The following is a 13,418-nucleotide window of genomic DNA, read 5'->3' as shown; positions in this document are numbered from 1 at the left end:
TAACCTTCCTCACAGGTTTTACAACAGCGGGAGAATCAGTGTCACTTTTATTTCATCACTTGTGTCAAAGCCCTTCTTGGGAACCTCTGGTGGGAAAGCAGGTTTTGGGGGCAGAGCAGGAAGCACCTGCGATGACGGTTATAGCTCTGTGCTCTGTAATAAAACCTGGATGTCGGACTCAGACCTTCAGCTGGCGAGGCCCAAAGACTGACCTGCCAACCCCACTGCACATGGCCACTGGGGCACTTTTATAGAGCAAGCATCTGCTCCACTCTGACTCCGAAGGCTACCTTCTTTATCCTGGGTACAAAACCTCAGTAAGTATGACAGCAGGCAGTCAATGGCAGCAAATGCCTTGAACCTCCCAAATATGCCAACGTTTCCAGTTTTGGAGAAACTTCTAACATTCTTTCCAACTTTCAATGTTTATCAATAACGTGGCAATGAACATCTTTCTATATAAATTTTTTTGAATCCTTTAAAGAATTTTAAGTGCAACTGCCTGTTATGGTTCACGCTTAACCTAGGCTCTGGTTTTCACACCATTTTGTTTTCCCTTGAGTCCAATTTTAAGGTCTGAAAAAAAAAAGCTTAATATTTTGGATAACGGGACAGAAATGCTCAGGAAGCTTACCTGTTCTCAATTTAAATCAAGAAAGGTATTTCTGCACCTCATATAGAAGGCTTCTAAGATCTGTCTACTCCCAAATGATAGTTGGCCTCCTGGCTTTGGGAGGAAGTAATACGCTCCCGAATTACATAAATAGTATAAAAAAGTTCTTCTTTATTTTGGGGGGAAGTAACACTGTGAAAAAAATATGTGAGGCTTTGATAAAGAGCCCTACTAAACTCCAGGCAACAAATAAGCCAGGAACTCGACTTTTCCAAGTTCCCAACCGGTTAAACATCTGGCCTTCTTGGCAAAGTTGCCGCCTGGGCTGAACAAGCTGTGGAAGGGCACTCCTTCTCTGTCTGCAGGGTGGGGAAGTTTACAGTGGGTTCTCCATCTCTCCTCTCTTCTCTGATCTATTCAACAGAGACATAAAGTTTGCAGGATACCCTAAAAGGCACAGCTCTGAGTCTGAATTTCGATGTGTGCCCTGACTCTTCTAGTCTATTGGTTAGTGGTTTCTGGGGAGACTTCCAGCCTGAAGCCTCAGCAAAGGCCCACTGCTGGACTGGCACGGCTGCCGCCGCCGCTGCTCTCACTGCCCCCAGCCCTGGCCCAGGGGGTGGGGAACACTGTGCTCCCAGAAGGTCAGCACGGCGGGACGGGGAGCCGGCCCTCAGAGATGCTCATCTGCTGCCCGGATTTAGCTGCTCTGGGAGAGTGGCGGGCTCTGACTAATGGCTGACTGAGCCGACAGCAGTGTGAACTCTGCGCCCTCCGAGAAGAGTGAGCTGATGGAATGCGGTGATAATTCCTAGCAGGCAAGGTGGTCTAGACGGCAATGACCACACACCTAGGGCTCACTCTGAGTCAGTGCTCTTCTAAGCACTTCCGTGTACTAATTCATTCAACCCTCACAGCAACCTGATGACCTAGGTATTAAAATGATCGTCTCTTTACATTCAAGGAAACTAAGGCCCAAAGAGGTTGTATAACTTCCCCAAGGTCACAGAGCTAGTCAGTGATGGAGCCAGGTTTCAAATCCAGGCAGTACTATTAGAGCACCTGGGCTGTTAGCCACGCCACTCCCTCACCTAGATGTGATGGTGCCCCTATCAAAGGCATGAATAACAGCGCTCTGTCCGCTAAGGAGAGGATCTCAGTAGCCTGAAATATAAACCACAAATGTGTTCAAGATCCTTGGGCCCAGATAAGACACGAAGAGAAAAATGACACCAGCCCTGGAAATGTTTTGACTCTTGGATATCAGAACAGTATCACGCTCTCCCGGGCTCACAGAGCCCAAGGAGCCTTGATATTCTGGCAGCGGATGTGTGGCACAGGAGGTGGCACTTCGCCTTTCTCTTCAGAATTAAGAGTTAAAAATTGTTATGGAAGTTAAGCATGAAGTAGCATCAGGTCCAGAGACCTTTCAGGTGCATGTTGCAAATTACAGACTGTAAACATGCTCTTCCCGGAACATAGAGACAGCCTGTGTTTATTATATACACTATTGATACTGTGTATGGAATGGATAACTAATGAGGACCTACTGTGTAGCTCAGGGAACTCTACTGGGTGCTCTGCGGTGACCTAAATAGGAAGGAAATATGTATACGTATGGCTGATTCACTTTGCGTACAGTAGAAACTAACACAATATTGTAAAGCAACTATACTTTAAAAAATTTTTTTAAAGTTTCTTAAATTAAAGAGAAATAAATACGTAAAAAAAGAAGCTGGGAAGCATCATGAACTCTAGAATAGATTTCCACTCTCCAGGGTGATGTAAAATAATACCATTTCGAAAATGGTTAGAATTACTTTTTTGAGGTCAGTCTAATGTCACTTGGTAGGAAGAAAAATCCACATTTAATTGTAAGCATTTGCACCTGGCGTTTGCCAACCCCGTCCACGCATGGATCTTATTTGCAATAGACAAATCCTCTGTGGCTTCCTTATGTAATAAATGTACGTGTGCACACATGCACGCACGCACACACACACATCCTGCTATACGTTTAGCAATAATGCTGTCACACTTCAGATAAAGCTGAGACCTTAAAGACATGCTTAGCACTTTCACTGTGGTAGTACACTTAATTTTATTCCAGTCCTTTAGGTATCCGCCCCAATAAACAATTTGAATGCTGGAATAGCTACAAAAGCTCTCTGTGAACATTTTCCCCAAGTGTAAATTATTGGAAGACTGTTTCTATAATTCAAGAAAATCTTGTGTCCTTTTAATCTTACTGAATCCACCACTCTGACAGAATCCTGCTTTTACTCTATGCTTAAGGACTGGATTTATTTCTTTACCTCATCATGAAGAAAAAGATAAATGAAATCACACTTTCAGATGTACGTAATTTACCTTCTGCACATTTTCACCTTTCACAAAGTTTAATGCTTCTGTAGTTTCCACTCTTGAATTGGTCAAAGCTAAAGCTAAACAGGGCAGTTCTCTCCATTCAGTGCTGGTAGTATTTTGCTAACATTATCATAAAACGTTCTTATTCATTCTCAACAATTTGATTTCTTGAGCATTGTTTGATACCCGCACCCCTTGCCATGTGCTGGGGACAACCACAATTCATGAGAATTTCAGGACCACAGCATGACTCAATTGTCATTTCTCCTAATGCTCTCTGTTATGGTGTTTCCATCCACAACATTTCGGGCCAAATCACTTGTTCATGAAAAATGAACAAGTTTTCCTATCACTTCTGCCCTACTGCTTGCTGGCTGATCAGTGACTTCCGGAATAGTGCTGCTGAAAGGAAAACCACTGAGGAAGCTGAGAATCTGCAAAGATGATTGATTGGAAGAGAGACATGACCTCTGACTGTCACCTGTTGTACGGACTCTTGGAACCTTAGATTTGGAGGAATCTCAGAAGGTGAAATCATCTACTTCTCCCCCATCCATGACTTCTACCAAGGCACTGGGATCTCTGGACCCACAGGGCTGTCTTAGTAAGTTATTTACTTACTTACTTACAAATTTATTTATTTAGTTATTTTTTACTGAAGTATAGTTGACCTACAACACTATGTTAGCTCCAGGTACACAACATAGCGATTTGATATTTTTATACATTACAGAATGATTGGCGCAAATCCACAGGACAGTGTTAAAGGTCTCCTAACTGTGTCTCATGCTTCCACTCTGGCTCTCTTCCTGCTTCCATTTTTCATAAGCATCTGGATTCATCTTTTAAAAATATATGTAAGATATCTGTCTACCGCTTAAAACCTTCCGATGGTTCCCATGGATTTAGATTATAATCCACGCTTCTTTCCAAGGGTGTGTGAAGCCCTGCACAGCCTGGCTCCTGCCTAGCTCTATGTCCTGGTTTCACGCTGCTCGTGTTCACTAGACCACAGATGTACTGGGCTTCTGTATGTGTATCTATATACACATAATCTGTATATAAACATATACATATATATTTAACTGAAGTATAGTTGACTTACAAGTTTATATTAGTTTCAGGTATACAACATAGTGATTTGATATTTTTATAGAGTATGCACCATACAAAGTGATAGTTTTATTGACTATATTCCGTGCACTGTACAATACATCCCTGTGACTTATTTATTTTATAACTGGAAGTTTGAACCACTTGATTCCTCTCACCTATCTCACCCATCCCCCTCCTGCCTCCCCTCTGGCCACCACTAGTTTGTTCTCTGTATCTAGGAGTCTGTTTCTGTTTTGTCCGTTAGTGTATTTATTTGCCTTGTTTTTCAGATTCCAGGTATACGTGAAACCATACATTTTCTGTATGTTTCCTGAATGCTGAGCACCTTCCCATGTCAAGGCTTCTGCCTGGGCTGCTTTTCCCTCAGACACTTTGTGCAGCTGGTTTCATTCTATGGAACAGAAGCACCTCTCCCCTCACGTCAAAATTCCCACATCACACTGCATTGTTTTCTTCCCAGTTTAAAATGAATGAAGAGCTTTTATGGGGCCTGTGGGTTTGGGAGGACATTAGCTGTGGTCTTGCATTCTTTCTGAGCCGAAGTCGGCAACATTTGGCTAGGCAAGTGCTAAGGATGCCTTATTTGTGCCCGGAGGCTGCGACTTTCGGGCTCCACATTTATGAATACAACAGTCCTCTGATCTACTTGTCCAGGATCCCCACCACCAGAACAATAAAAACAATAGCTCTTATTCAAAAGCAGGCAAAGCAGACACTTACTTATGGTGGATCCGGACTCTGGCCTGTTCAGGGAGCTGATGATGACAAAGCCGAAACCCTCGTTCTCTTTGCGGTGAATGACCACGTCGCTGGTCTGCAGGCTGTGGGAGGCGAAGCCTTCGGGGGGAGAGGCGCTGCTGTTGGCGTGAGTGTTGGTGTAGGTTGCGTAGTCGCTGCGAGGAGAGCTGTGGTGGGTCGACACGGAGCCTGGACTCCTCCCGTTCTCTGGGCAGGGCTCCCCTGGAACACACATCGTACACAGGCACCTGGTTATTTAGCAAGGGTCTTGATGAAGGAGTGCCTCCTGTGTACTGGGCACTATTCTAGACACTGGCATTGTCACCAGGCTGGTTGACTGGCCTCCATTCCTCCCCCCAACCCCCACCCCCCGGACGTGAAGAGTATTTGAAAAGCTCCAAACCTGGCTATGGAGCCCCCTAGGTCTTGCCCCTTTCCACCCTTCACAGTAAACACAGGTAAAACCCCTCCTCAGCTGCCCCTGTGCCACTACTTGTTTATAACTTCTTTTCGGTGAGACGGCAACCCGCCAAGACAATGCCTAGTTTTAAATACCAGGCTTCTCAGTTTCACAACAATAATTGATCTAAGAAGATCATAAAACAGACAGACAGGCTCTTCAACTGTGCTATGCATAAAACCCACTTAAAGAACTCGTAAGAAATATGCATCATCAGAGTTCACTCAAGGAGTTTTTTCAGTAGATCTGGGATCAACTGGGCAAAGGAATCTGGATGAGGTTTCAAGGCCACACTTTGAGAAGTGCTGATTGTACTTGGGGTTAACAGCCCAGAGGATGTCCACGTAAAGTGACCTACCATAATTTTACTAAAAAGCCATGGGTTTATTTAATTCTGTGATACTCTGTTAGCTTAGAAGTGTTCATTCACTTTGTGTAGCTGGGAAACATACTTCTTAGTTTGCTCACTCTAGGATCAAATCTAACAATGATATCAGGCTGCGGAATGATGAATTTTGAATCTCTAAGGGAGGTGTTGGAGGCCTTGCTCATTGACATTCTATATTATTGTAAAATATACTTTATTGTCAACCAGATAAAGCAAGCCAGTACTTCCATGAGAAAGCAAGTATATTTATAGGGAGAAATGATAGAAAGTTGGCAGCCAAGAGAACCTAGTTTTTAAACTGAAAGTTGACCCATCATTCAAGAAAGAATTCTGTCATTTTACTATAATACCTAGGTTCTGGTATTCGGATGAAAAAAAAAAAAAACTTAAGCAGGCATGTAGAATACTGTAATTAGAAACAGGACCGTTTCATGTCCGTCTTACAACTTGATTACTGTACTCAAAAGATGTTTATGGAACAGAGGAACAATAAGATAGAAAATAATGATAATTAGTGATTCCTTTATGGGTCTTTAGATATGGTCGCCTATTTACAATACTGGCAGTTGTCTCGTATGGCAAGTTAAAAATAACTAGCCGAAGTTCCAATGAAGGCTTTTAATGTAAGATGCAATTCCATTCTGAAATGAAAAATCATTTCGTTTAAAAAATCAGTCGGTTCAAAAATCAGGGAACGAGAACACTGACTATAAGAGATGTTTTGTTACACTGATACCTAAAGAAAATAGAGCTGCATTTAATCAGATACTCAGATTTAAAAATGGTCTTTACAAAAATGTATTCATTTCTTGTCTGTGATTACAGAATGAATAAGACCCAGGATACTGCTTATTACTGTTTGATATATTTGAATGTTTCTGTAATATTTAATCAATCAGGTTTTAATAAAAGAAAACAAATGGGTGTTTTCATATGTAAGAAATGTACTGAGGTGATAAAAGAGCAAAATGTCAATGTCAAAGCTTTTCCCTCTCTTCCACCAGAATTTCAAACTACCTGTAAAATGAACCCTCTCCACTAGAAAACATCATCCAAAGACAAGCTGCTATTGTCTTGGTGAAGCACATATCCTTTATCAGTCCTTGTATAAGTTGGAAATAAAGTGATTGGAGATAGTCAGGAAGAAGAAAAAGAAACAATTATTATGCTGCAACATTAAACTGAAAATCTCCCTGAGTTATTGGACCAAATCAGTAACTAAATGTCATAGGCAGTGGCAAGAGAGATCTCATTTTCTGGCTGTCATATTTTAGGGGGTTGAGAGCTGCGGTTGTCAGTAAAGCAGCAACAAAGAAAAATTATCTGTCTTTGCAGAAAGTGGCTCGGAGTGGCTCTGCCGCAGGTTCCAAAGGGAGAAAGAAAGAAGGTCATTGCCTAAGTCAATGTGAGTGTCCCTGGGTGAGTGCAGGAGTCAAATACATTAACAGAATACTTTTCTATTGCTTCCGCATGTCTCTTTCAGCCTCTAGAACAAAGTTCTTTATCTTTAACACCATGAGCACATTTAAAACCAGGGAGTTAAGAAGACTTCCAATGATTGACTTCAAGGGATATAACTGATTCCACCTCATTTTTCTACTTGGTTGGCTCTAGACCCAAATGAGACTGTCTTCTCTCCAACAACACTTCCTGGTATAGGGGATGAAAAATGTTGTTTTAGAATAATATAGTAAAATGTCAGAAAGTGACTAAATACCACGCGCAATTTTTTTTCTTCTTCTTTTTTTTTTTTTTTTTAAACACACTAACTCCCAGCATCCCTGACTCATCCTCTGGCTCACATGCAAACGGGTGTACAGAATTCAGTCACTTAATATCTATTCAAGTCCAATAATTAACTTTTAGGTTTTAGCTTCTGTTTTGTCCTCACCAGTCATACTGGAAATCATCACTGTGCTGACTGGGAGAGGGTCTCCATTTGGGAAGGCAGGAGTCATTGATAATGTCCTCCAGGTGAGATGGTTTTGACTAGAACAGTCAACTGCTGGCCAGGAGCTGCTCCTGGTCTGCAGACCCATTTATTATTCCTGCCCAATGCCGGTCTAGACTTCGTTTAATAACTGTTAAAATTAATTGCCAATGTTTTTAAATAGGGTGGTTTTACAGAAAGCTGGATTTCTAGTTTCTCTTGAAATATTTGGTAATAATCAACTAGAGTTGGGCAATTCCTGCTCCCTTGACTGAATCCACAATGTGCAAGTCTCAGCTACTCCCCAGCGTCTCTTGCAAATTCCTGATTTACTCATTTACCCGTGGAGTGAAGAGCACACAGGGCCAAAGGGACTTGTTCGGCTGGAGCCCTTGTTTCCCTTCAAGATCACAGACTGGGTACCAGGGCTCTATGTAACCAAACAGACCTTGCCTGCTTCCAGGTTGTGCCTGGGCCTCTCTTCATAGGACTGTCCCCTGGAAGGATGTGCAAATCTTGTCTTGAAGCACGGCTGAGGCACCGGGGTATGTGTGTGGTAGATCTTGGACACGTGCACTGGAGTGTCCACGGGCACAGTGCACCCCTGTGGTGCCTGGCAGGCGGGGGTCCTGCCCATGTTAGGGGCTGGCCTTCCTGAAGGCATGTGAGTTTCTGCACTCCTGCCTTATGCTCATCAAGGCAGACACATTATTTAAATGGGTGACATGCTCATAGACAAAGAGTAAGGGATTGTATTTAGAATTGACAGAAAGTATAGTAACCAAGAGCAGGGAATTCACTAGCATCCTGAACGCTGGCTAAACTTTTCACCCAGCTGCCAAGAAAACCTTCCCTTTCTCAGTATCAGGCCAAGAATTAGACTTTCCCTTAGGTGTTAGGAAAAAAAGATGCTGATAGCTTTAAGATGGACTCTAACGTGTTTTGATTAAGTCATAAAACTTTCTTTCACATCAATTCTAGATTTACACTTTCGGGAATTCCTCAGAGACACTCTTCTCTCAGACGAATCGTATGTATTCAAAATAATGTGTCACTACGTAGAACGTCTCAAAGTTGAATTATTAAACATGTAAATATTTACACTTTCAGTGTAACAATTAAAGCCACTTTGAATAACTAAATATCGGAGCTGGTAGCACGGATAAGGCACCTCTCAAAACTAGTTTAAGGTGCACGATCTGTGCTACAATTATCTGGTAAACAAAATTGGATACATTACTGGATGTTTTCATCCTTTATCCTTTACGTTTTTATCCACCATTTGTCACTTTTGAGGATCTAGTTTGCTATTGCCTAATTGAAAATTCTGCCTTTCTATCTTTAGTGCGTACACTTTTTTTGGTATGTTAACATTTGGAGCAGGTTTTTATTTTAATTTTTGCCCAGTGTAACTAACCAGTCTGTATCTCTCATAATTAATGCTTTTTTTTCTTCTTCTTCTCTTCAGCATCAACTAGGAAACCAGTGCCCAGTGTCTTCTGAGGTGAGGCAGGACATTTGTACGAGCGGAGGCAAGCATAAGGCTGCCCACCTCTTTTTCCATTATATTACTCCTTTGTACAAGAAGGTGGTGACACTGCCTGTCTCCTCGTTCATCTTCTGTCTCTTCACAGTCTGATTACTCATTTCCCCTCAGCTTTGAACCGTCTCATCATAAGCCAGGCTTGGACCTCCCACCGCATTTGCTTCAGAAACCATAATAATGATGATAACAAGAACCCTGAAAATGGCATATCCACTGTCATATCCATTTGTAGCTATCTCTTCTCACTGTTGGAGAAATGGCAGCTATGAAGAAAGGCTGTCTTCCTAGGCCCGTTTAAAAAATCTGCTCCATCCTATTTCTAGGCATTGACTTTACTATCAAAGTATCCTTTGCTGAACTTAATCGTTTTCAATACTCATGAAGCTTTCAAGGAAGAGTGGGCTGAACTAACTTGGAAACTCTCCTGGTGTGAATGAGCAGTCTGCGGCAGAACATTTTCAAAAACTAAATGCACTTGGAAGCCTCAATGAGTAAAGTTGGTAAGAACGGCAGCAAAGAGCATCTTCACAGAAGTTACATGATCCACAAATGGCAAGAATACGTTTTTGAGGCATTTGGCCTACACTCCACTAGCCTGGGTTGATTAGAACAGAATTTAATTTACGATCATCAGCTCGTGGCAAGGGGAGCATGAAATCATGTTGGTGCATTAGTTTTTGCACTTTGCAGTGTATTTCCTTGTAAATCAGTATTTTTAAACTTACCTTTGGGTTACAGAACAAATACCACAGCAAACTTTTTATTAAAAATCACTTTGGAGTGTGAGAGACAGTTAAATGTTAACTGAGCAAACACTGTCTTCCTCGGGGCATCTCGCCCAAGGTTAAGGCATAATTCAAGGTGTTTTACTTCACTGGGTCAAGTGGTCCATGAATTTGTGAAGACAATGGCACCTCTTAGCAAAACCTCCATCATACAAGATCGATAGCAGGTCTCTACAGGCGAGGGCTCGTAATTCTTCTGACTTACGCTTAAGTGATAGGTCCTGCTCAAAATCTAGTTTCTACAAGACTTGACTAGAAAAGGATTTTTCGTTCGACTAATAAACCTCATCCTCTCGAGTGATTCACAGCTGTGATTAGCTGGTGGCCCTTTTTTTAAAAATTCAAATGTGTTACGATACTAGCACATATGGAAGACTCCTTATGTTAGGGAGTGGCATGTGCTAAAGGTTGGTCTAATGTCTTTGAATCCACTGGACAGGGTGTTGGTGGTAGAGTAAAGAAAGAAGCACTGGCTGGGGAGATGGGTCTCTGCACGATCACTGACTCACTGCAGACCACCAGGACATCCACTGAACCTCTGGGCCTCAGTTTGTCATCTGTAACACAAGGGAGTTCACGTAGCTCTTTCTAAGGTCCCTCTTAATTCTAGTATTGATCACTGTGTATGAGGAGCAGTCCAGGGCTGAGTAGAGAGGCCAGCAGGCCACCGGGGCAGGTGACGACGGAACATCTTTGGCACTGTCGCTCCTGTAATTCATAGGGCAAAGAAAGCACAAGCGGTTTGGGACAATATTCCCAATATTACTGAGTGCTCAGAGGATAAAAAACAGTATAATGCTTGTAATGGACATATTCCTCATAAACAGAAATCTTTTTTTGGGGGGTTGAGAGATGGTAAAGAGAGCTAAATTGAATCATATGACTAAGAGGGCTGACTTTTAAAAGTTTTTCTTTGGTGGATTCTTTCATGAAGCTGTAAAGGTTGTAAAAGGAATAATTACTTCTAATTTCTCTGTTTCGTAACTTTGGAGTTATATGAATTGTGCTTTCTCAGAGTGACATATAGCTGTATTTTTCTAAATCAGAGTAATCATTTTATTGTTACCATTTATCAGGCTCTATAAAGGAAGTTAATTTTCCATCCTAGTTGCCTTTTTATGGTATCAAAATGCTGTGTTTCTTGGCTTGTAAACACAATGAGGAACATTTTCAAAAGCTATATTTTTCACTATTATAATGTTCTTCTTATACCTAGCATCTACCAAAAAGCAAAGAGCATGCATATCTTAAATTAGCCTCAGGCTTTGCTAGAAATTTTTAATGACTCCATGGAAAATGTCAGCCTCAAAGACGGCTTAGAAATGTACTAGCGGGGTGAAAATCTGCACTTTCAACATCATAGTTACATCTGGCATAGCGAGGTTGGTCTTTTCCCTCATGTAATATAGAAACTGATTTAAAATGTTGTCTCCAGTGTCCTGACCCTGACTCACAAAAGCATCTCACCACCTAACCCGCAACTCTTGCTGCTGGTTCGAGTTACATACCTCCACATAGCACCTTTCTTCTCACAGTGAGGTTGACCTGCCCGTTCCGGGCTGCATGGTGCATAAGGTCGATGACATAGCGGTGGGTCTTGCCAGCCACTGGAATCCCATCCACATAGACGAGCTCATCTCCCGGGTGTAGGCGGCCATCTCTGTCGGCTGATCCCATGGCAATGACAGCTCCAATCAAAATCTAGACAAGCAGTGAGAAGAAAAGGATGTTTATGTTTCAAACCTCCTTCCTTCCTTCCTTTCTTCCATCTATCTACTTACCTACCAAGTAACTCAGTAGAAGATTTTATTCCCTGTTCACACCCTCTGCCCCAAATCTGAACATGTACTTGAAAAATGAAAAATGAGAGGCTGAAAGGATGCCCTCCTAACTCTTCCAGGTTGCTAACTCTTCTCAGAGAAATAAATGTTTTGGACTTGCTCCTGATGGCCATGAAGTCTGGGGGACACTTGCTAACTGGTTCATAAGCTATCACCCTTAAACCCAAATAACCTGATGTCATTGGCCACCGTACACAGGCTTTGAATTGAAACAAACTGGGGATGGAATCCTAGCTCCACTTCTTTATTTGTGTGCCGTGGGCAAGGCTTTTCAATCTCCGCAAGCCTCGGTTTCTTCACCTGCAAAAATGGGGAAATAAAATGATAGGACCTACTTCATGGAGTTGTTGGGAGAAGCGAAAGAAATAGTGCATGGGAAGCATTTAACTTTGCTCAGGGCACGTAGTGAGTGCTTGAAAAATGTCAGGGGAAACTACCTGCTGTATATTATTAAATTCAGATGAAGGTTCAAAGTGTTTTTTATCTTTTAATTTTTGCTTTGCTTTCAAAAGTTGGAGTTAAGGATAAAACAAAACAAAGCAGAACTCACGGCTGGCCTTCCCTGGACAGTTGACCTACTTTAAGAACAGTCAAATCTCCTCCAGATGTTTGCTCCATTTCTTTGAATACTTTCTTAGAGCACTTCCTCTGCACAAAGGATGTCCCCAGTTCTGCCTGTCCCCTGCAATGCTTCTGCTGTTTAGGTGGCCACCATACCAGGAAATTTGGAGGTACACATCTGGGAAATGTGCATATTGTTATAAATCTCTGAACCAGGGACCGTGACACAAGGCATAACGATGTAAGGTTTCCTACTTCCCATTAGAAACACTCAAATTAGTGTCCATTAGCAAGGCTTTTTTTCTTTCTCAGAGGAAAGGCAACAGCACTCAATATTTTAGTTTTGCTATTTAATCTACAATTTTTCCAACTCATGGACAACAGAGTTCAAAAGGATAGTTTTTCTTTTGCCAAGTGGCTTAGCCTCACAGCATCTAAAGGCAGTGGTTACCATTAGTCTGATAATATTACAGAGGCTACATTCTAGGTTGTATTTTAAGTCTATAAAATGGTCCCTTGCTCACGGATTGATTTCTTTCAGGCACTAATTTCTTTCAAACCTCAGATCTGTGGATTCCAGTTAATTTGCAGAGCTGCTCCATCACGACCTGCAGCCTTGTGTGTCAGTAGGTTTGGCAGCAGACGATTCCTTCTTACTTGGTCACACTGCTCAGTGTGGCCTGTCAACACAGATCTGGATGCCCAGACCTCCTCAGGTATATGCAGAATTATGGTCTGGAGGGTTTTCTCTTTTTTCCTGAGGACTTCATAGCCTTGGTCCACTGAATAGCTCTCTTTATCCAGAGGAACGAAAATTCCCTACCACACGGCAGTTTTTTCCCTATTCTTGGGGGAGGGTGGGGAGTGGAGAGTAGAGAATAGATTTGCTTCCTTGTTGAATATTGGTGCTCTGATGATGGATTCATTATTGCTCTCACAGGAAACACATTGCCAGCCTTGGACGGCTGGGCCACAGCAAATGGCTGTGCCCATATGCTGTAGTCCAGCAGTCGGGCATGCTTCTGATATTTTCCATTTTCCCTTATTGTCCTGTCAACCTTAATTTATGAGTT

The 13,418-nt window shown here is 42.2% G+C and overlaps 1 protein-coding gene across 1 annotated transcript in view; it reads right to left on the bottom strand.

The window, feature by feature from the left end:
• MAGI2 (membrane associated guanylate kinase, WW and PDZ domain containing 2) overlaps positions 1-13,418 on the bottom strand; it is a gene marked incomplete at its 5' end in the record, with an annotated part of 1,082,576 nt that overhangs the window by 138,525 nt on the left and 930,633 nt on the right. Inside the window, 2 exons of the mRNA XM_060156186.1 lie at positions 4,817-5,056; positions 11,452-11,644. Of these exons, the coding sequence (XP_060012169.1) occupies positions 4,817-5,056; positions 11,452-11,644 (433 nt within the window). The remainder of the gene's footprint in view (positions 1-4,816; positions 5,057-11,451; positions 11,645-13,418) is intronic.

Source organism: Lagenorhynchus albirostris, chromosome 8 (genome assembly GCF_949774975.1).
Source record: "Lagenorhynchus albirostris chromosome 8, mLagAlb1.1, whole genome shotgun sequence".
Lineage (NCBI taxonomy): Eukaryota > Metazoa > Chordata > Mammalia > Artiodactyla > Delphinidae > Lagenorhynchus > Lagenorhynchus albirostris.
The sequence above is the reverse complement of the archived record's forward strand: the minus strand, read 5'-3'. Positions and strand labels throughout refer to the sequence as shown.